Consider the following 22,527-nt stretch of genomic DNA (forward strand, 5'->3'; position numbering starts at 1 on the left):
GGCATTACCTTCAGCAAAGCCTGACTAAATCTTCTCATCACATTTAAGTACATTTCGTGAGTCTTTGGGTCCCTCTGCTGAGTGTCTTGGTCTTCACACTCCACTATTACATACCTGCAGCATAAAAACAACCCAAGTTAACGCTGTACTCTGGTGCTATACAATTTGAGTGAAATACAGCAGCCCTGTATTATAGGCCTGGAACTAAAAATGAAGTCGATCTTTGAATGAGATATCAACCAACAGGTGAACACTTCAAAATTGCATAGTCAAATTCCCACCTGGATCAGGAAAGTCTATCAAAGTTTCTGCGGTCTTCCACTTACAGTGAAGTGGCATCACTCAAACAGGACAAGTCAGAAGTCCAAATCATATGAACACTCCAACCGAGCAGTACACATGGGAGGAGTGGGAATTCCACTGTGCTACTACCCTCTACATAATGTAGTGGCTGCAAACTTGCTATTCAAGTATATCTGCAAAAACAGGAAGAATGTCACCCTACCCGTGTCCTATTTTACCATTAGCAATGATGGAAAAGACAGTATTGGTCTTGAAGCAGCTCTGCAAAGTCTACATGCTAAAATAAGTTTTCATTTCTAAAATTATGATTCAAGTACAAGATTTAAACAGTACAATTTGGAACAGTTATATTGAAAATTTAATTTGATACGTTAAGCAATTGTTTGGAAAGCTTTTGGCCTTATTTCTATTCACAACACTGACAAGCAAAAAATAGCTATGCATGGAAAGTCATCTTTCTGTTGATCAATATATCTCATAGTATTACCCAGTAAAAACATACACCCCACTATTAAAAAAAGGAAGAAATTAGCAAGTCTGTCGATTTTCAAACACTGCGTGTGAATTCAAAAGCGACTCCACACATTCGACAAACACACTTGGACTTTACAGCTAGAATTACCCGTTCCTGACGCACTTGTGCAGAATCTCTTTGCAACTGAATGCTTACGGGACAAGATTAGAGGTTTGTCATTTGCAGCTGATCAGATTTGACTAGTCTTATTTATAAATACACAATATATTATATACATTAAAATAAGGCATATGTAACTTATTCCATGAGTATTATCTCAATGAAATCTATAACTAGAGACTAATTCCAAAACTTTGCAAATATATTGTTCTACACCATTCTCTCACTAAAATGGCAAAATTAGATTGCAGTAATAAGTGTATAAAAATAACCCCATATTTACAAAGTCTGTTCACCAAAACTTCAAGGAAAACATGAAGTAATGAATTGAAACATGCCATTTTCATCTTCATTTGTTAAAAAGCCCTAGACAGTTCCTCAAAGCTATCTTGAAGCAAGGAGTAAGAGTAATGCTTCATACTTGGATAGATGTCTTATACATCTGAAGAAGAGACAGAAAAAAGCAGTAGCGCTGTAGCCGCTGTTAAAGTATACGGATAGGATAGCTTTACAATGACAAGTGACTGAGCAAGGAGGTTTGATTTTCAAGGGTTATTGTACTTTCTCCATTGATTATTTTAGGTGCACGCTGTGTCTGGATAGTTGAAACAAGCAATTGATCAGCAGCCAAGAGGATTTATTGCTACGTCAGCTCAAACAGTGGCTGCAACATTTGTATTTTGTCACTGAGAAATTGAGATGTCTGGAAAGAAAACAAAGAATAAATTGACTGGGGTTTTTTATTTGGGTGTGGTTTTTTTTTCCTAGTCCTAAGACAAAAAGTTCAGAGTTCTGGATGCTTTGAACTTTCTATAGACTGAATGTCTGAGATGTTGCTGAAATGCAAGTGCACATTTTCTATCAAGGTGATAGAAATAAGCTAGCCTACTAACACTTATCTTAAATTAAGAATATTTGATTAGGTCAAGCATTTGGCTTCTACCCACATCAATTAGGCCTGCAATTATTTTAATCATTTAAATTTAATAGCACTTTTTTCTGAAGCCAAACATTATCTTTGGCCACTGCAATAAAAGTATGTACACTAAGGAATTGTAGATAAGTCATGCACTCATATATTTTAAATTTAAGCTACTGAAAATGCAATGAAATAAAACTTAAGACATTTACAAATGGAGTCACTCTCAGGGTAGGTTAGGGTTCCTGAAAGAATTTTATAAGAACAGTTTAGTAGGTTTACATCACATATCACATTCTGTTCCTAATTCACAGCTTATCAGTGATTAATATTCATAGCACATGAAGATATGACAATGTGTATTAGAATTTTTAATTATTAGATACATCTACAAAGGATACAAATGAGAATCATTTAAGTTTTGCCATGTAAAAGGCATCTAAGCTCTCTATTTTAAAATATGTGTGTATATACAAGTAAATAGCTGTACGTGTTGTGTATATGCATATACACATAAATATATACACATATACGCACAGACTTGCACAGAGTACAGCTCTATTTACCTCAGCTTTCTTCAAATGAGGTAATTCTACCTGCAAATGCTTACTCAGAAGGCATGCAGATGACTAGTTTAGGCATCCAATTTAATTCTTAAATCTTGAAGTGAGACAATATCCTTAGCTGAGTAATCTTACCTCTCCACTATCTAGATAAACTACTCACAACTAAAGTTCCCCTTAAAAAAAAGGGATGAACTTTATCTCCTTCCCACCACCATAAACAAATTGAATGACAACTTATAAACTATAGTTAGGCTTTTTTTTTTTTTCTTTAAGCACTGTACTTAATGACTTACAAATCACCTTCCTTTGTCTAACAGTAAAGCACATTTGTGCATTTTAAAAACCAGCACCCTCCTTTTACTACTTATTCTGTTCAAATGTGTTTTGTTTTAAATCTACTACTTCATCCTAACAGAAGTGGAGATTCTCAAGTTCTCAAGACAGGTCATCTTTTGCTGTGCACCCTTCTGGGCATTAGAGCTTTGATTTCAATTAGACATTGATACAGTATGAATAAATAGTTTCTAACATACCAGTATAAGTAGTTTGCCAACGTGGAATTTTTGCATGCTCGTGAAATCAAGAAAGTGCAAAGGTCTTGCTGGAAGGGATTTAAGAAAAGAAAAATTAAGTTATAAAGAAGTCTAAGCACTTGAGAGAGAGACAAAAGTTAAGGAAAAACCCCAAATAATTGCAGGGAGTTTTGAGAGACACATTTCCTTCTAAAATCTGAATCCAATCCAACCCAATATTTAAATCATATTAGTTTTAATATTACTCCAAATCCAGCAACAACATTACAAGTAAAAAAAGGTCTGCTACTACAATAATATATTCACCAACATGTCAAAAGTACATGATGTAAAGTTTTTATTTACAATATATTACACTTTTCTCCTATGCAATTATCCCTTGCTGCAAGATTCAACCCTGAAAGGGATTTGCTACCCTGTTTGGCATCCAGAAGATCTAAAACTCCCTGCAATGTTCTACATTTTAACATAAAGAAAAAAATCTGTAGAGGATACACAGCATTTATCTGCTTTTTCAAGGTTTAATATTCCAACTAACAAGAAATCTGTGTATCTTTACTGATGTGCTCAATTTGAGGCTTATTTTCTATGCAGTACTGAGACCCAGAAAGGAAGATTTGCAACAGGGAATGGATCTTTAGTTCAAAGACCAGTTAATTGCACATCAGACTAAAATCAGGTTCCCCTCAAACTGTCTTTACCTTTTATCTTTCCCTCCCTCCAGTCCCATTTTTATTACTCTTCTACTTGTAGTATAAATTGAGTATAATCCTTGGCAGATGTAAATGAACACAGTGTCCCACTTAGGTCCAAAAAGACCACACCCACACCAAAGAATACGGCTACAGGAAGAACAGACTGCAGAGATTAAAACATTTGGATAACTGTTTTCCATTAAAAAACCTGCTTTAGAACACGTCAAACACATGCAATTGTCAGTATCTAATCAGCATGCGATAGCCTTTGCAGTAATTTTCTCCTTTAAACAGAGTACTTTGATTTTATGAAGAATTCAATACCCAGTCCCCCAATTTTGGACAGTGTGACCATGTACATAAATAGATGGCCTGTAAAAAAAGAAATCAGTTAAGCTATTGCTATTTTCTTAGCATTTAGTTTTTTGAGCACTTTCAGTATTCAGCAAGATACAGTACAGCAGAAAGATTTAAATATTCACAAACAAAAACTAAAAACAGTACTAGGTCACTAAAAAGCCACAAGTATCAAAAGTACAAGGTAAAGCATTTGACTTACATCAAGGTTTTCATTGTCTGCAAGTTCCTTTGTCTTCGAAGTAAGAGGTGGTGAGGAAACAGGTGGAATAGGACTCATGATCTGGGAACTACATCAAGGAAAGCATGTAATTGGCACGATTCAAAGTTCTTGCTTGGGGGACAGGGGGCATGCATGGAAATAGCAATGCATTTCACTTCCATAGCATAATAAATTCAGAAAACTGGGAGAGAAGTATCTTTGAACATAGTATCTCAACCCTGTTTCAGAACAAACTGCATGAACAGCAACTTTGACAGCTGCAGGTCCTGAAAAAGGCAAAAATCCGTGCCTGGATAGCTACACAGTTTATAGTTGGGAAGGACATTCGCTTACATCAAACTTAGCATTTTGTTTCATCTTCCATAAAAAAAAAGCAGATGGGAATAAATAGATGGGAATTTAGCAAATCCACATTTTCAGGATAAGCTTTTTTTAAATGTTCTTAAGATGAAATTGCTAATACACAACACCTGCAAGCACTCCTCTGGAATGCAATTACACATAACAGAGTAGACAAACCCAATGCTTGCAAGGCAAAATTATCAGACAGTAAATTTACCTGAAAGGAAGTAATCAAACAGCTCTACTAAAGTCTAAGTGTCACTGCAGCCTCAAAATACACCATACATCCCAGGACACCCACTCTACAGCTTAGCAGCAAGATCAATGAAAAGCAGTATTCTTGTAATATGAAAAGTATACCCTAGCGACACAAGTGATTAGACACTGAAGCTTAAGACTAAAAATCCTGGAAATTTGTACTAAATATTCACGGGAGACTTCAGTTAATCAAGTTTGTTTGCACCTGGCTTAATACCATATTAATTAGATATTTCAGCCTTTCCTTTGGATTCCTGCAAGAATAAAAAGTGTGCTCCCCCAGCTCCTTTACATTCACAGGACTCTCCCTACACCTTCTTTTGCAGGAGCAGGAAGAAGTTTCTTTCCATTTCAGACTGATCAGACTTTTAGATCCATGTTCTTTGTTGAAAGCGGGAAGAGGAGCCTCATACAACAGCTTCATTGAAGACATCCTAACTTTTGCAAGGACAGAAGGAAGCAATGCCAGTGTTTTTCCCTGCTCTCCAGAAGTTGTCTTCTTTTCATGCAGTAAGGTCAAAGGCCACAACCTCAAGATTAAGAATGTTTGCTCTGTAAACTATCTGTAGTCAGGAAATACATTTTGTGAAAGCTCAGGGCTTAATTTTTTTTTTTTTATGTCACCACTTCAGATTATAAAATAGGATGTTGAATATGCAATAATCCCTAAAGGAGAAAGAACATGAGGGCTTACAATGTTACGTGTTTCTGCTTTTCTACTGGAAATCTAAGCTTCTTACCTGTCTATTTCTGCACCATTAGTTCCAGATGTTGTCATGCTTTCTGACATTGAACCTTGACTGTCCCTCTTGCTAGGTTCCAGTCCATTCTTTATGTCATCAAAGTTTTCATATTTCAATGCCTGGACTAACTGTAGCAGGTACATCAGCAAATCCTCATGGAGGAAAAAAATTAAAATTAATTGAGGGGATCAGTCAAAGCTGACTAGGACTCCATATGATTTCAAAATTCCAATTTATAGAAAAACTTATTCAGGATTCAGTGACCTACAAAGAAATTGAAATTGGGGTCTCCCTAGCAAGCAATATGCAATAGAAAAACTGGTGTAGGATGGAGTTTGACTCACAAAAGATACTGAGTTACCACACTACTAATTTTTCGTTACTCAAAGGTAGTTAAGTGCTAATTAAGGAAATATTTAAGTACAATTACTACTTTAAAGTTCTCTTTTGTTAAGCTGCCCTACTTGCTTTCAGCATTCACAAAATAAGCCTTCCAGTTTGTGGCTCCCAAGAAGAAAATTCAAGCATAAAATCTGGACCATGGTACCAGGAATTCAGATTCTCTCCTCTCTTATGCACTACCTTTTTTTTTTCTTCCCTTTGATCCCTTGTGTAGCTGGGGATCCAAAAAAAAAAAAAAAAACAACACGTATCTGATCTATTTCAGATTGAAGAATAGAATTTTAATCACTTCTTGTTTGTAATGAATTTGTTTCCCCTACTATTCAACTTGCTCTGTTTAGCTGCCTTCAAATGTTTTGTAAAAGGTACATTTTTAAAGTCAAAGCAGTATGACCTTGGCTATTGAAGTGGGACTGCAAAAATTTGATATATTTATGCTTCCTATTTTAAACTCTATTGATTGCCAAGAATTCAAGAGTTATGGTAATACATTCAAATACATTTCTAACTGTCAAAAGAAAATAAAACATATAAATAATTAAAATTTAACATAATTTAACACCTATTTAAATGGGCTCACTCACAAATCACAGCTCATCATATTCTAATCAGTATACAATTACAAACACCTTATTTCCACAGATGCTTTTCTACTCACTTTCTTTAGCAAAAGAGTATGACGATAAACTGCTTCAATTTACCAGGTGGATTTGTTGGAAATCTTTTAGTAGACTATTTAACTTCAGAGCACTTCTATGCAGGTTAACATTCAAAATTTATCACTGGTTTCTGGGGAGAACATATGCTGTCTCACTTTGTTTGACAAAACGTGCTATCACTGGCTGTTCATACTAAGACAATTATCAATGACTGCCGTTTAATAGTGTGCTCCGTAAAGAGCTTATAGTAAATAGCATCACAGTGAATTTCTTTTTTTTTTTCTCCTTAGTTTTCCATCACTATTATTCACTTAAATGCCTTAAAAAGTAGCAAACATTTCAAGTATTCAATGAGACTAAAAATCCTGAGACCAGCTGACTTTCACATGTAGCCACAGACCAATGAATACCTCATCATCAGCCTGCTGAAGCCTGGCAACAGCATAGCGTCGAACCGTTGGGTTGGTGAAGTGAGATGACAGAAGTTCTAGAGAGTCTTCCACATCCATGGGCTTCCACTTGCCCAGTAGCTCCAGTGCTTGCTTTGCCTCTTGTGGTAGGTCCCAGTTGACACATTTTAAGAATTTTGTCAAGGCCTAAATAGAAAGAGATTGGACAATTCATCAGTGAAAAGCCGGGCTAAACAAATGATGTAGAATAGAACAGAATACAGATTATTTCAGTCGGAAGAGAGGTACAGCGATCATCTAGTCCAACTGCCTGACCAATTCAGGGCTGATCAAGTTAAAGCATGTTGTTAAGGGCATTGTCTAAATGCCTCTTAAACACTGACAGGATTGGGGCATTGACCACCTCTCTAGGAAGCCTGTTCCAGGGTTTGACCACCCTCTCGGTAAAGAAATGCTTCCTAATGTCCAGTCTAAACCTCCTCTGGCGCAGCTGTGAACCATTCCCATGAGTCCTATCACTGGATACCAGGGAGAAGAGCTCAGCACCTCCCTCTCCACGTCCCCTCCTCAAGTAGCTGTAGAGAGCAATGAGGTCACCCCTCAGCCTCCTTTTCTCCAAACTAGACAAGCCCAAAGTCCTTAGCTGCTCCTCACAGGACATTCCTTCAGCCCTTTCACCAGCTTTATTGCCCTCCTCTAGACACATTCAAGGACCTTCGCATCCTTCTTAAATTGTGGGGTCCAGAACTGCACACAGTATTCAAGATGAGGCTGCACCAACGCTGAATATAGCGGGATAATCGCCTCTTTTGACCGGCTGGTCATGCTGTCTTTGATGCACCCCAGGATGCAGTTTGCCCTCTCGGCTGCCAGGGCACACCGCTGACTCATATTGAGCCTGCTGTCAACCAGCACCCCCAGATCGCTTTCTGCAGGGCTCCTCTCCAGCCACTCCTCTCCCAATTCATACTTTTGCCCGGCATTACTCCATCTTAGGTGCAGAATCCAGTATTTGGACTTGTTAAATTTCACCCCATTAATCATTGCCCAATGCTCTAATCTAGATCCCTCTGCAAGGCCTCTTGTCCCTCGAGAGAGTCAACAGTACCTCCCAGTTTGGTATCATCAGCAAACTTGCTAATGGTGCATTCAACTCCTGCATCCAGATCATTGATAAATATATTGAACCAAACTGGCCCTAGAATTGAACCCTGAAGAACACCGCTGGTCGCCAGACAGATGTAGCCCCATTCACTACAACCCTTTGATCTCTGCCCTTCAGCCAGCTCTTCACCCAGCACACTGTGACCCTGCTCATCCCACAGTTGGACAACTTGTCCAAGAGGATGATGTGAAATTAATGTTTCATGTTAAGGTAGAACTAGATTCAGACTATATTTACATAAGCACAGACCTGAGGAGCCTTACTGATGTAAGTGACAATATGATATTGGATTGTTTTAATATGTCCCAAAAAACTGCAGCTGGGTTATCGTTTAAGTAAAATATAAAGTCAATGGTTACTGCTCTACCACAATTACCACTACATAAAAAATGCCCACTGCTGGGGCATTATTTAGTTATTTAATTTACTTTGGGCTTTTGGCATGCTGCTACATATTCTGGTAATGCTAACCCTTGTCTAAAAGGGATGAAGAAGCTCCTCTTTAATAAATTTTCCTTGCTGAAGACAAAATTGGCAACACTGGTATTTTAAGCTGACAGTCAGTGTTTGTAGAAAGACTGCTCTAGTAATAGCCAGTTCATACGAGTTAAGAGGGAAAATTACAGTCACCAATTTTTACATCAGCAACATTGTAGAAAAAGTTAAAATAATCTTGACTAGCTTCTAAGACACTGAAGCTCTGTAACTCTGCAAGGACAGAACATTATAGAACAAGTGGCAGATGAAGCACCTCTTGCATTAGTAAGTCCTCTCAAATCATTCAACTTACCTTCTCCTGATTAGTAAGGTAATATCTGAATTTCCAAACTAGATCCTGTTCCTCGTATGTTAGCTGCTTTGTCGGTGGATAACTCACTATGATCTATTAGATACATAGACAGAAAGTGAGTTTAAAAACATGAACAGGCATAATCAACAAGTTAACAGACTACACTGTGACAAAGCACAACACTGACAATACACAAAAATAGCTAGGAAAAAAAAAAGCCTTCCAACAACACAAAGTTCTCATGCTATCATGGTGATGCTCCTCAGTTATATGGTTGATTGAACTGGCAGCGGAGGCAAACATACACAGTTACTTTAAGACTACCATCAACACCTACATGATATGTGCACAATATGCATTCTTATCCTCCCAAAACTGTTTTACAAAAAAATGAGCAAGTACCTTCTGATGCTTTCCGAGTTGGACTCATCTAACTAACCACTTGTAAGAAACACTTAACAATATTTCTTCATTACTTTCCTTAAACTGAAGTGAACTGTATTTTCCTTAAACTGCCACCACATATTAATACCAAACTACCTAATAAAATTGAATTTAGCCATCATATGACTGACTTACATTAAGCTGATCTCGCGTAGCTGCATTAGGCTTCAAATCATGATCAGAAGGTCCACTTCTTAAACTTCGAGCAAGCTTGTGATGTTTGCTTTCTACTAAGTTCTCCTAAACACGGAGGGTAAGTCAGTATTTATAAATACTTAAACTCCAGAGAAAATTACTGTTGAAATGAAACCATCTAGCAAAGACTCACCAGTATCTTGAATAATGCATGACAATTAAAATTCACACCTAAAACTACAACGTCTTCTGGATTTTTTTTGTTGTTGTTTTAGAAGAAACTCCTTCAATAATATGTGGAGGGTTGTTGAGGATTTTGAAGTTTTGGTTTGTTTTTTTTACTTCACACAATTTACAAACCCTATCTTGCCTTTTGGTGAATTGCTGCAAAATGCAAGCGCTTCAGTCAACCCATCTGTGATTCAGACAGCACTCAAACGTGCTAGCCGCTTTTTAAACATTTTTAGGATGTTTGCGGTATAAAGCTTTGTACGCAAGAAAAACTTCTCAAAAAGTTTTCCCACTGTTAATACCATGTTAGCAACAGTAGGAGCCACAATAAGAGCCACAGTGTCAACAAGATTTCAGCAGCCAAGGCAGTTTTCAGCATTGTCAGACTTGCTCTTGCAGTGTTAGATTACACAGTGCTCAAACAGTGTTGCCAGTAGAAGCCCACTTACATTAAGGTTCCCAAAGCTGCCAATACCAGTCCCACTGAATTGGCATCCACAATAATGGAAATCTTTTCTAGAACTGTACTTAGGCACTGTCTACATGAAAGACAACATACAAGAGAGTGTAGGGAGAAAATATTTTAACAGACGAAGTGACCAAGAGTTACTGCACCTTCCGCTAAATTTCTGTTCTTCAGCTCCCTCTTACCTTATATCCCCACCCTCTGACCTCTTTTGCCAACAATCCCCCTTCTCTGCTTTCCTACACCTCAGAAGCAAGCACATTAGGTATGGAAAGGAGGAGATGAACATAAGCATTACATCAATTCTTGTATTTTAATCTAGCAGCAGCAAAAAAAAAAAATTACAAAAAGTCAAATCCATTGATATTTCTCAACTGGTCAAATACATCTTTCCACTGGAATTTTAAAATATTGAAGACAGCAATATAGGCAAACTTTTATCTCCATTTATGAAAACTTCAACAGAAATACTATAATACAGATTGCATTACCTGGAACATTGCTTACCATAGACATCTGGGGATCTGGAATCTTAACAATTTCAGAACTTGTTAAAATTGGAGATGACTCATCACCATCCTGAACAACAAAAAATTAAAGACATATTAAACATCTCAAATTTTAGGAAAAAAACAACATGTCATATTAATGTATTGTGATTTGTACTACAGTGAAAGAACGATGCAACTGCACCTTGCTGACTTTTGATAGTTTTAAAGGGGAAAACAGAAAATAAGTTTTTTCTTGTTAGTTTTTGCCAGATGATAAACAAGGTGGCAACACAGATGAAAGTTCATCCGAGGAGATGCAGCTTGGCAACTCACTACCATGCTGGCACACAGGTGAGTGAAGAAATTTGCCATGATCATTACATGTGTCTTCTGGAAGCACAAAGACAAACCAAATCAGGGTCCATATTTCTACCAAAACCAAATAATTTCCTAGAAATAACAACCATGTTGCAGAAAATATCTCCTAATACTTCAACATACAGGCTCTCTGAAACACAGACGAATTTAGGAAGATATAAGCGTGCCTATCTATCACAGGTTCCACACGGAACATGACAGTCTCTTCTAGAAGTTCATGCTGTGCTGCTCTGGCGCAGTATGACAGAAGCCTACTAGTTTTCCTTAGGGGAGTCTAACCTGCTGCTGCATAAGTAAGGGAAAGGACAAGCTAAAAGTTTCCAGTTTGAACCAGGCAGAAGGAAAAAATACAAAGCCTACCACCACATGACAGGAACAGCAACTCTGCAACTCTGTTTCCCTCTAGTCATGCCCAGTCACGTGGTTTTGGATTTTTTACCTTGGAAGTGTAACTAAGTATTAATTGACACAACCTACAGAAGAATATTTCATTTAAAAGACAGTATAAAACAGTAAAACAGAAAAAACAAGACAACACCAGCATAATATGCGCTATGCTATATTTATACTTAGTTTGTTCTCATTTATTTTGGAGTAAATTTCAGCTCAGAATAAAGTGTTTTTGACATATCAACATTTCCCTCAATAATGTAAATTTTGAGATAACTTGCTCAGGTTTGCTTCTGCCCGCATCCTCCTGTTTTGTGGGCTTCCCCCCCCCGCTTCTCCAATCACATATTTCTCTTGGGATGGCTTTGCTTTTTTACTTTTCAGAGGTAACTTTCAAAGAAGCGAGGGGCTTGTGTCAAGGGGAAGAACAAGTCACCAACAAGACACAGGAGTTATAATTGCCATTAACATTTCAGGCTTCTGCCCCCATCCTCCTGTTTTGTGGGCTTCCCCCCGGCCCCGCCACTTCTCCAATCACATATGCCTCTTGGGATGGCTTTGCTTTTTTACTTTTCAGAGGTAACTTTCAAAGAAGTGAGGGGCTTGTGTCAAGGGGAAGAACAAGTCACCAACAAGACACAGGAGTTATAATTGCCATTAACATTTCAGGAAAAGCATTTTTTTCCACCTACATAACTTTTGTGTTGCTGACTACAGTAAAAGATCTCTTATTATTAAAGTGCACATTCAGGAAGACACTTCTATTACATTTATTACTGTCCTACGCCTTTCTGAAGTAACAATTTTACAGTCAAAATAATGACAGTAACTACACACATCCTTCCTAGTTAAGGGAAATAACACATACAATCTGGCTGTGGCTGATGATGGTCCCAGAACATGAGCAGTATTGCTTTTCCCATTAGTCTTTAAAAACAGTACACATGCAAACACTGAGGAGGACAAAGAGGACATTTGCTTACAGTTTCTCTGTTTTAAAACCATACTGCCTACATAATGAACTTAGTTTTAACCCAATTGTATAGAATTAATAAAAGTATTTCTATTATAACAAAATACTACTGCATCACTGTAACAATAGACTGAACTGAGTCGAAGCCACACTGACAGATCAGCACTCACATTGTACTAAAACGCTGCCATCTCATCAGACAGAACTTTCAGATCATGTTATGCTAGTTTTACAAAGTCAAATTACATAAAAAACAATGAAATCGTTTGGGGGGGAAAATCCTTCTGAAAATAAACACATCTGATGACAAGAGATGACAGACCCATTTCTATCTACTAATTGGTTATCTTCCTAATCAAAACCATAAGGCTGCAATCTGACTTGACCTTTATGAAACAACAAAGGATTACCAATGTCCCAGTGACAAACACGTTTCCGATCCATTTAGACCCTTCACATAAAAGCGCTGTAGAAAAAACTTGACACAGGAGTGGATTCACTAGCAACTAATAAGTGTTCAAACTCCTACTGAAGCATTTATAACACCTATATCCTGTGTGGATTCTCTAGGGATAAGCAGTAATGACACCCATGCCATTACATCTTTCTCTCAGTGAAAACATTCAGATAAAATAGCTGTAAAGGGAAAATTTCGCTGGAAAAAATGGAGCACCTACCCCACAATCAAAAACCTATGACAGCTATTACCAACTCAGAACTTACCAGGATGAGAATGACAAAAGCACAATTGCCTAAAATTTGCTTATATACAAAACTAAAATAAAAAATGCACAAAGCCTTCCAGTGACTAACGTCAAAACGTTTATAACACCCTTTAAAACCAAGATTGGGGATTGTTTCCAAGACTAGCGTCAAAAGATTGATTTCTAAGCTCATTGCTGACATGTCTTTTTTTAACCTTTCGAAAGAAATATTATGACTGTTCTTTAAACTCCTCTTCTCAAATGCAGCTAGAGTATGCTGAAAAGCTCTAGTTATATTCAGCTAAAGCACAAGGAAAACTTTGTTCCCATTGCCTTTTAGAACAAGGCCTTAAGCTTCAACCAAAACTTGCTGTGAAACCAAGTTTTGCCAAAGCATTCGTGGGGCAAGTTACTGTGTCAAGAGTTAACATTTTCAGAACAAACTATTTTGTGAAATCCTTAAGAAGGCACAATGCCATTAGTTTGACCATGAAGAACGTTGGTTGTTTAACTTTGCCTTCCAGTTAGATTAATACGCGGCTCTAATTCTCTCTCATATTTGGAGAGCATCACATGGATCACTGTGACCCTGACCATACAAACTTACTAAACCATACCAATGCCTGAGGGTCAACTCTAAATCACCATTTGAATTTGGTCAGGTACGTGCTTTTGAAGTGTCTCTCCTGATCATCCCCATGCAGCGAGCTTTGGTTCATATCATGGAGGTTTTAGAAATACCTAATATCCTCCAACTGCCAACAGTCATTCAGCCCATGGGACTTGATTAAAGCTAGTCCCAAGCGGAAGAACACAGTGCAGACATTGGGCCTTCAGCAACCTCTTCACTGTAAATCTGCTCCTCTTGGCTGCATTACTTGCCAGCACAGCCAGAACCTGAGGTGACCTGCTATTTTGCCACTGGGAAACAAAAGCAGTATCAATACTAAACAGCATTAACTTGCTTTAAACTACTATGTTACAGAGGTGTTTCACTACATTAAGGTCAATGTGTGTAACTTTATATAAATATTAGAGCCCATTTAAGAAAGTCAACAAAATTTGCAGAATCTTTTGAACCAGCAAGATTTTTTTCCTGAAAAATCAGTTTCACAACATCAATAAATAAGGAGGTTCTATTTATCTTATTCTTTAGTCAAACCATCATTTCACGTAACACCAATGGGATCTAACTTCTCCCATACAAAAAGTACATAGGCACCCAATGCTGTAAACACTACTTTTTCTTTCTTTCAAGCCATGAAAAAGTCTCTGACAATCAGACTACTTTTTTTTTTTTTTTTAAAAACAAACTGGATACAGCAGTGCAATCAATTTATTTATTCAAACAAAGGTTTCACCTGAAACCTGCACAAAAACACATTAATGATAAATGCTGGTGTTACTTGCACTTGAAAGTCACACTGAATTTTTGTCTAAATGGAGAATCAGAAGCGATGCTCTCATTACTAGCAGACTGCTATCCTTCACCCCTTGAATGCTGTATTAAAATTAAGTTAACAGAGAACATGGAAAGAGCCACTGCCACTTCACTTCATTGTAATTGAATGTTGAGTCAAAGAATCTCAAATTCTATCAGCCACTGTTTAACAGGCTAGTTCTTCGTAAACACTTGAAAACAAATTTATCAACAAAACTGTGACAAGTAATCTCCACTTCGACTATCGGTCACAGGCAGGTGACAACAGAACCTACTTTCATTAGACTCAATATACTGGATTGTGATGCCGGATATGTATACTGTACACCGTAATTGGAAGCATGACAAAACTGAGAAGACAGACGCTAATTTATGTAGTTTCCTACTGCTGCCAGAAAAGGGTCAAGAACTTATTGAAAAGCTGCTTCATAACAACAAATCCCTCAAACTGCAGTTAGTTACAGCTTTAATATGTACTATTACACATTCAATTACTTTATTTCCACAAGAGCAGCCAATTCAGTTATTTTGTTCTATGCACTTTTAATATGCTTCAGAAAAAGTTACAAGAAAGATGCATGCTTGAAGTCTGAATATTCTTTCCCACGCCTTGCACATCTGTAAAACCATAATGATGACAAAAAAAGTTGTGTGTGTAAATCAGGAATAATTCATGTATAATGATCAGTTTGTGGAGGTGAGGGAGAGAAATCATATTGAATTGTCACATTCAATTGTAAAAATAAAAGAGCCAAGAGGACACAAAGCCGCACAGTAGCCACGCTCATCAGTTTGCACCTGTGAAAAGTACAGCACTTTCTAAAGTAAAAAGCTAATGGTTAGTAAAATGTTTCAATATTTTGATCATATTCCATTATGGTCTCCAGAAAAATATTTCCTTGATTTCCACAGAAGTAACTTTATTTTGTTTCATGGAGGAATCCAACACATTGTAGGTTTCATTCCAATTTGTAACACAAGGGTTACAAGAGTTTTGTAATAATGAGATCCTTTACAATAGCTGGTTCTAGAAGTCTATAGAAGTACTATGAAACAAGCTATTCTAAAGGCAAAAAGACTTGGACAGGTGGGGAGAGGTCCCATTGTCAACTACAGTCCACCAAAAGAAATGCTGAAGAGCTGCTTGGACGCTCAGGCAGGAAGCTAGGCAAGTTTTTAACCGCGACACCTGCCTAAGGCACAGAGTTTCACCAAAATTTTATCTTTTTCAACTCTACAAGCTGTTTTTAAGAGATTTTAAACACGCCTTAAGTTCTTCTGTAATGGTTTACCGAGACACAGACAATCATAACTAAGCAACTCACATGTCAGTACAATAAATACTAGGGGAAAAAAATTCAAAAAAAACCCCCCTAAACCCAAAAAAACCTCCACCCCACCAAACAAAAAACTACCACCAACCCACATACATATGTGTGTATGTCACATACACAGAAACACTTGTAATCTGCTTTTCCATTGTATTAATATTTTCTGCACTGGATTACAGCTTTTTTAAATTCTCAGAATAGAGAATTAAAGCTGCTTAAAGTTAGTGCCTCTGTTCTCAACAGGACTCCAGTCTCTTTTTCTACCTTCTTTCTCTTTCCCATAAAGCTGCATTATTCAGTAACTTTCTGAATTCTTGTGAATCCAAACAGGCTGAAAATTTTAAGAAGTAATTACTGACAATTTTTTTTTAAACCAGATTATAGATATACTGCTTTTTTTATTTCAGTGGGTCTTTCTACAATGCACAGGTCCATAAAAGTACTGATAATGCCTTCCAAAGCCACACTGATGTCTGTTAAGCTCACTGTTAATCCTTCGTTCCATTAAATTTGAACTCATAAAAAGCCACGGACCGCACTGCTTTGGAGATCTGTTTTGTAAACAGAAAGAAAAGATACAAGACATTCCAATCCAGAAGTCTTTTCTTAATTGACTTCCAAAGCATTTTCAGCCTGAAAGACAAAACTTTTATATTTGTTCATTTTAGAGAAAATGTTCACCAGCAGACCTCCTGTGCAAAGTTTCAATAACTTATCTTTTATAAAGTTACCAATCAATACAGGTACATTTCTTCCTGATATAAGACATAATTTTACATACAGCTACTTTGAAAGTACTGCTGGATGACTGAAAGAACCATAGATCAAAAAGTTTTTAATCACTCACACTTACTAAATTCTGTAATCTTGAACTGTATTACACAAATGATTGACTTCTGCAATCCTGTTACATCTATACTATTTGATTTGCATGTACATAAACAGTTGCCACTAACAGCTGTCTGCCACTATCCTGCAGCAGAATATTTCACCTCAGCAGAAAAACCTATCCATTTTAGGTGCGTACGTTGCTTTTTAAAGACGATCATAAAGCCTGCAAGGCACATACCTTTTCGTAGTAAACTATTCCATATTCTTTATCATCACACTTGACGCAACGGAATTCAATCATCAGGTACATAAAATTAGAACTTCGTTTTTCCCTCTGAGAAGAGAACCACCACAGATGTGTATCATATATTGAAGTGCATCAATCTTCGGCATTCTCAGTACAGCAATTACCCTACTTTCTTTGTGCTGTAACTGATTAATTAGATTATCAGTTGTTGTAGCAATTATTCAGTTAATCATTTCATAGCACTACTTGAGACCATATCACCTTCTTCCTGACATTCTTACTTCCTTACATTCTCTCTTCATGATAAACATCCACATGTAACAGATAAAATCACACTGTTTTCATGAGTGGCTCACAACTGTGGACTAAAGGTCTTTAAAAAGGCAATGCAGAATAACCAGCTGACAGTTGGGATTTTTGTGTGTTTTGGGGGTTTTTTGATGTGTTGTTTTGGTTTGGTTTTTTTGGTTTTTTGTTTGTTTGGTTTTTTTAAATCATTACACACAATTATGCATGTCAGAGTCAAAAACCAAAAGACAAAATCACTGTTTCAGATAAAACCATGAAAGAGACAAATTAAACTTGGACTACAAGATTAGATTTGCAGCTCATTCACTTTCAGAGGAAGATTTGCTCATGTATGCACTTTTGAAATGCTTTACCCAGAAAAAGTGCTTAGAATTTTAAAATCTACATGGGAAACAAGACAGAAGTTCACTCCTAAGCCAGTGAATGTTCCATTAGCAAGATCCCAAAAAACATTACAAATCTGATGTACAATGGCCTACCTCATTGATCATTTCTATTTCTCTAAAGGTCAGTCTGTCCAGCCAGTCCACTTTCACCATATGACCTTGCCGATGAGACTTGGTGAGCTGCATGAAAAAACACGATGATATTTAAATTGCTGGGAGCAAGAAAAAGAATTTCAAAGTCATAATTTTACAGAGACACTAACATAAAATCAGGGGAAAAAAATAAAGGAACAGGAAAAAATGCTTGTACAAAAACCAAAACCATGTTCCACGCACATCATCATTGAATTTTAACAAACAGGAACCTATTTTTTACGTAAAATCACATAACAAAAACATTTCTTTTTTGTGTTTCATAAGTTTCATATAGCAAAACTTACCAAGTCAAACAAAAAGAAGATATTTCAAAAACATCCATTGAATTATTCTGCCCTTGTTAGCACTACCAAAACAAGTTCTTAGATTGGGATTTATACATCGCAAAAGGTCAGCCAAAGACTTACAGCAAGTCGTAGACAACTTGTTCTCCCTTTCTTTTTAGTCATCTGAAGTGTAGTTCAAATTTTATTCCTACATCTACATATTGCTGTAATAATAGCAAGGAAGTTGTTTAAAGGACTACCTAACAGTAGAAGAGTGAAAGAGAAGATAAGTAAGATATGAGCCATACTACCTGTAGTTTCAGATGCACTGACACACAATTTATGAAAAACTCAGCAGAAGACCACACAAATATGAACAAGAATCATCTTTTCGGCTCCTACGAAATCACAAGTGTTCCTCAAAAAATTAGTAATTCTTGCAGTATGCAAGGAGATATGCAAAGGGACTAGAAGACATCAAGTTCTTTCATGTTTCAAAGAAATCAGTATCTGTCTAGAAAATGGCTAGTGAAGAGATCCCCAAAATTATTCCTATTAAGGGAAGGGTTACGATTACTACTTCATCAGCTTTGTTCTGTGGTCAAGAAGCCCACCCATGAGCATTTAAATTTGAACAGGCCATACAATCACACCAACTGCCATTTCTTCCCCAGCTGACATCTAGGGGACAGGTAATACACCAAGAGTACTAGGACAGCACATTAACAGAACATACTGTATGTAGGAGAACGCAGGATACACAACAACAGCCTACGTCTTCCATACAGAATTGAAGATGAGGTTACTACAAAAAAAAGACTCAGAAGACTTAAGATTTGCTATATGCTGGTAGTTGTCTAGGTTGCACAGTTTGTCAGATACCTGCACTAGACTTTCAGTAGCTCACCACTATAGATAAAAAAAACCCCACTGTGAACAAAAAAGCTTCAGAGTTTGCACCAGTAGTACTGTTTCATTATTCTCACTCAAATCTTCAGTAAACTGATGTCTTAGCAGTACAGGCACAAGTATTATTGCACACCAAGGATAACCTGGGCTAAATACAAACCCCATCATGATGTACTCTGAAAAGAGCATCAATTTCATGTCCAGGAACAGATCCTGACAGATCTGGAGAGTACATTCATGAAAACCTTACAAGAAGCCAAGCTTCAGAAATTATGCAGAATCAAACAGCTTTTTACATCTCAGAAGCAACACTGACATAATAGGCAAATAATTGTCTAGTCTCCAAAAGACTGTAAACAGCCATTAAAACCATTAATGAAATGAAATTTCAGTGTTCTGCAGTCTCCCTGCAGGTGTTCTTATATCAGTGGAACTGAACTGTCAAAGATCAGCTAGTAAGCTTTTATCCTTGTCTTTTAACACCTTGATCAACTGCCCCTTCACATCCAACAACAGACCATCTTGCTTGTTCACTTTCCACAAAGTGACTTCTTGCTGTTTAAGACAAGTTCATTGGTTTTTTTTTCTCTTATTCACCTCCCCAGAGTTTAATTTGGTGTTATGGTCTAACAACACTTTGGATACTGGTTCCTACCTCTAAGCAGGAAACAAAACTCCCACTGAATTTGGAACTGCTTTTTTGGAAACAGTTTATGTCAGAAAGAGTTGGAAAACACTACAGCCCACACCATGGCCTCTGTGCCCTCTCAAGATCTAAATTAAGTTTTAAGGCAGATTACTTATGAAAGCAAGCATAACATTTAGCTCCGAATGTCAATACTGGCTAATTTCACAAATGTGTTATTTAATTCAGCTTTTCTGATTCTTGGTTCCTACTAAGTCTACTAGAGATAAGGTTTAAAATTTACCACTGAATATTAATCCTCAACTATAGTTATTGGCTCCACCAAAGTAATGGACTAATCAAAAGCAGTCACAATTTAAGAAGCAGTCAAAAAGCTATTCAGTTGGGAGGTTTAAAAAAAAAAAGGTAGGATTTTCCTATTTCCAGATTTGCTAGGAACTGGCCATTTCAAGAAGCACTAAACAGTAAATTAGCCATGAGCATCTGACGCCCTTTGTTCTAAACCCATTCCATGAAACACAAAAACATAATCCCATAACAACTATAAGCTTGTTTACTTAAAGCAGCTGATTCACCTAACATTTCTTCAAGCTCTAGACCACAGTATAGCTTGACAGAAGTAATAAGATTTTGATGCAAATTTTGGAAGACCACTGCAACTTCTAAGAATTAATTAACTCTGTTCAGTACATAGTAGGGGCTTTTTTTCATTTGTTTTGTCTCCAGTAAACTCTGGGATATCTAATGTTCAGATTAGCTTCAATAAACTTCAGAAACTTAACAATACAAAAGGAAAAGGAAGGGCGGGGCGGGGCCCAAAGTATAATCCTTAAAAACATTTCAGGATGCTGGATGTAACCAAAGCACAGAAACCCAGTCTTTGGGTTCTTTCAACCCTTTATCAGCAGGATTGTAAACAGCAGCAAAATATAGTAAAATTTTTTTGCTATCTTATGTTACATTCTGCAGTCAGTTCAAATTCTATCTCAGCAATATTACAAAGACAGAGCGTGCCAGGACTGTACTAAAAGGATAATACAAGACTTAGCCTTTGCCTCATATGTGACTTTATAATACATTCCAAAGGTAGAGAACCAGAAGCATGCAGACCAGTTATAACCCAAGATGCTGTTTCAGGCAGGCTGGACATCATCACTTAACACATCCACAAGTGTCCTACCTAGTTCACAGAAAAGGTTTTCTCATTCTTAGCACTGAAGAAATTCCTTACCCTTACATGTCCACCATTTTAGCCACTTGTAAATTACTGCCTTTTTTTTTAATCCAACAAAAATATTTTTTCTTACTCAGGGTAGCCCTCTTATTTCACTACCTTAAAATCAATGCATCAAAAATGTTATTTAGATACCTTGGTCACAAATTCTTAGTTCATTTTCTTGTTCATTGCACTAGAGAATAAAGAAAGAAGTCATTCTGTGTGTTTTAGAGGAAAATTCATCTCTTAAACGTGCAAACCTCCCTTATAGAGATGAAAAAAAAGTCATAATACAGCAACTAGTTAGGCCTGCATACAAGACCCAGAAGATCTGAAGGCATATATATACATACACATGAAGAATTGTTCTCTTGAATTAATATTTAAAGCTGAACATAAGAGAGAAGCTAGCGCATTCCCTTCAGGGAGAGAAGCATTCATCATCTGCTACTAAGTAAGAGGCATCCCTTTAGATACTACCTCACCATTGTTATTACCTAATTTCATTCAGCCAGCAGGAGGTGTGAGGGAAATGAATGGATCAGAAAGAACTTGAGTACTTTTGTTTAAGGTCATAAATTAACACACCACCCACGGGAGAAACATCTTAATGTCATTAATATTTGAGCGTGCTAAGGCATTCCACACCCTTCCCATTAATATTCCTTAATACAGGAAAAATCTGCATTCACAATGACCCCCAGGATGCAAAGCCATGGCTTCTTCATCAGTAGCAATTTTACAAGCAACATTCATGTGTTTTGTAAGAGTACAACCATATGGCACCTCAACATGAAAGGAGAGACTTGCCATAGTATCAATCATTTAAGGTAAAAGAATGCAACCCCTGCAGCAGCCAGTAATTGATTTTATAGAAATTCCCTGTAATAATAAATACCACACACACACACACAAACTCAGAAGCACGTCAAGAAAATAAAAAATTATCTTTTAGATAGAGAAAAGGTCCTTCAGCAAGCTCTTCTCAAAAGTTATTTATTATCTGGAGGACTCTAATTTGGCCTCTGGTATCAGACATCAATCAATAGCGTGGCACTTGTAAGTCTGTCCGATAAACAGAAAAAAACCAAACCAAGAATAACAAAGTCCAAACAAACTCATCTTGTATTTAAGTAGTCCTACTCCTCTTACCTATATTTAAATATACCTTCACATACAGTCACATCAGGAGGCATTCAGCAACTGATGAATAACTCCTAGAAAAACTGAAGCTGACTGTACTCAAACAATGGCTATTTAGGAATGGTACATCACAAGAACCTCATCTGCTGTGCAAATGAAAGCTTTCATAGACACACTACCCAGAAACCCTATTCACTTTGCTAGCATCTGATGGTAAAATGTTTTTATAAATGAACACAACAAAATATCAGTGAAAACATTCTCATCTTTCAGAAATTAGTATCTCCCAAAACAGCTTTCAGAAGAGAAGAGTGGTGGCAGTGATGTTATTAGCTTTTTATTAGCCATTAACTAGAACTCTCAATTGGGATGTGGAAGGAGAATTCCCTCCTCCTCCTCAGAGGCTTTGAGCCCTCATCTCCCATATGCCAAAAG

General features: G+C 37.0%; 1 protein-coding gene across 1 annotated transcript in view; it reads right to left on the reverse strand.

Annotated features, from left to right (window-relative positions):
* Window positions 1–22,527, reverse strand: part of PIK3C3 (phosphatidylinositol 3-kinase, catalytic subunit type 3) — a 48,338-nt gene that overhangs the window by 21,390 nt on the left and 4,421 nt on the right. The window contains exons 4-14 of the mRNA XM_009587353.1: window positions 17,850–17,936; window positions 17,053–17,148; window positions 10,783–10,854; window positions 10,259–10,348; window positions 9,579–9,683; window positions 9,000–9,092; window positions 7,045–7,230; window positions 5,571–5,725; window positions 4,210–4,297; window positions 2,956–3,023; window positions 9–114 (exon numbers count right to left, since the gene is read on the reverse strand). Coding sequence (XP_009585648.1) covers window positions 9–114; window positions 2,956–3,023; window positions 4,210–4,297; window positions 5,571–5,725; window positions 7,045–7,230; window positions 9,000–9,092; window positions 9,579–9,683; window positions 10,259–10,348; window positions 10,783–10,854; window positions 17,053–17,148; window positions 17,850–17,936 — 1,146 coding nt within the window. The remainder of the gene's footprint in view (window positions 1–8; window positions 115–2,955; window positions 3,024–4,209; window positions 4,298–5,570; window positions 5,726–7,044; window positions 7,231–8,999; window positions 9,093–9,578; window positions 9,684–10,258; window positions 10,349–10,782; window positions 10,855–17,052; window positions 17,149–17,849; window positions 17,937–22,527) is intronic.

This window comes from Fulmarus glacialis, unplaced genomic scaffold (assembly GCF_000690835.1).
Source record: "Fulmarus glacialis isolate BGI_N327 unplaced genomic scaffold, ASM69083v1 scaffold3501, whole genome shotgun sequence".
NCBI lineage: Eukaryota > Metazoa > Chordata > Aves > Procellariiformes > Procellariidae > Fulmarus > Fulmarus glacialis.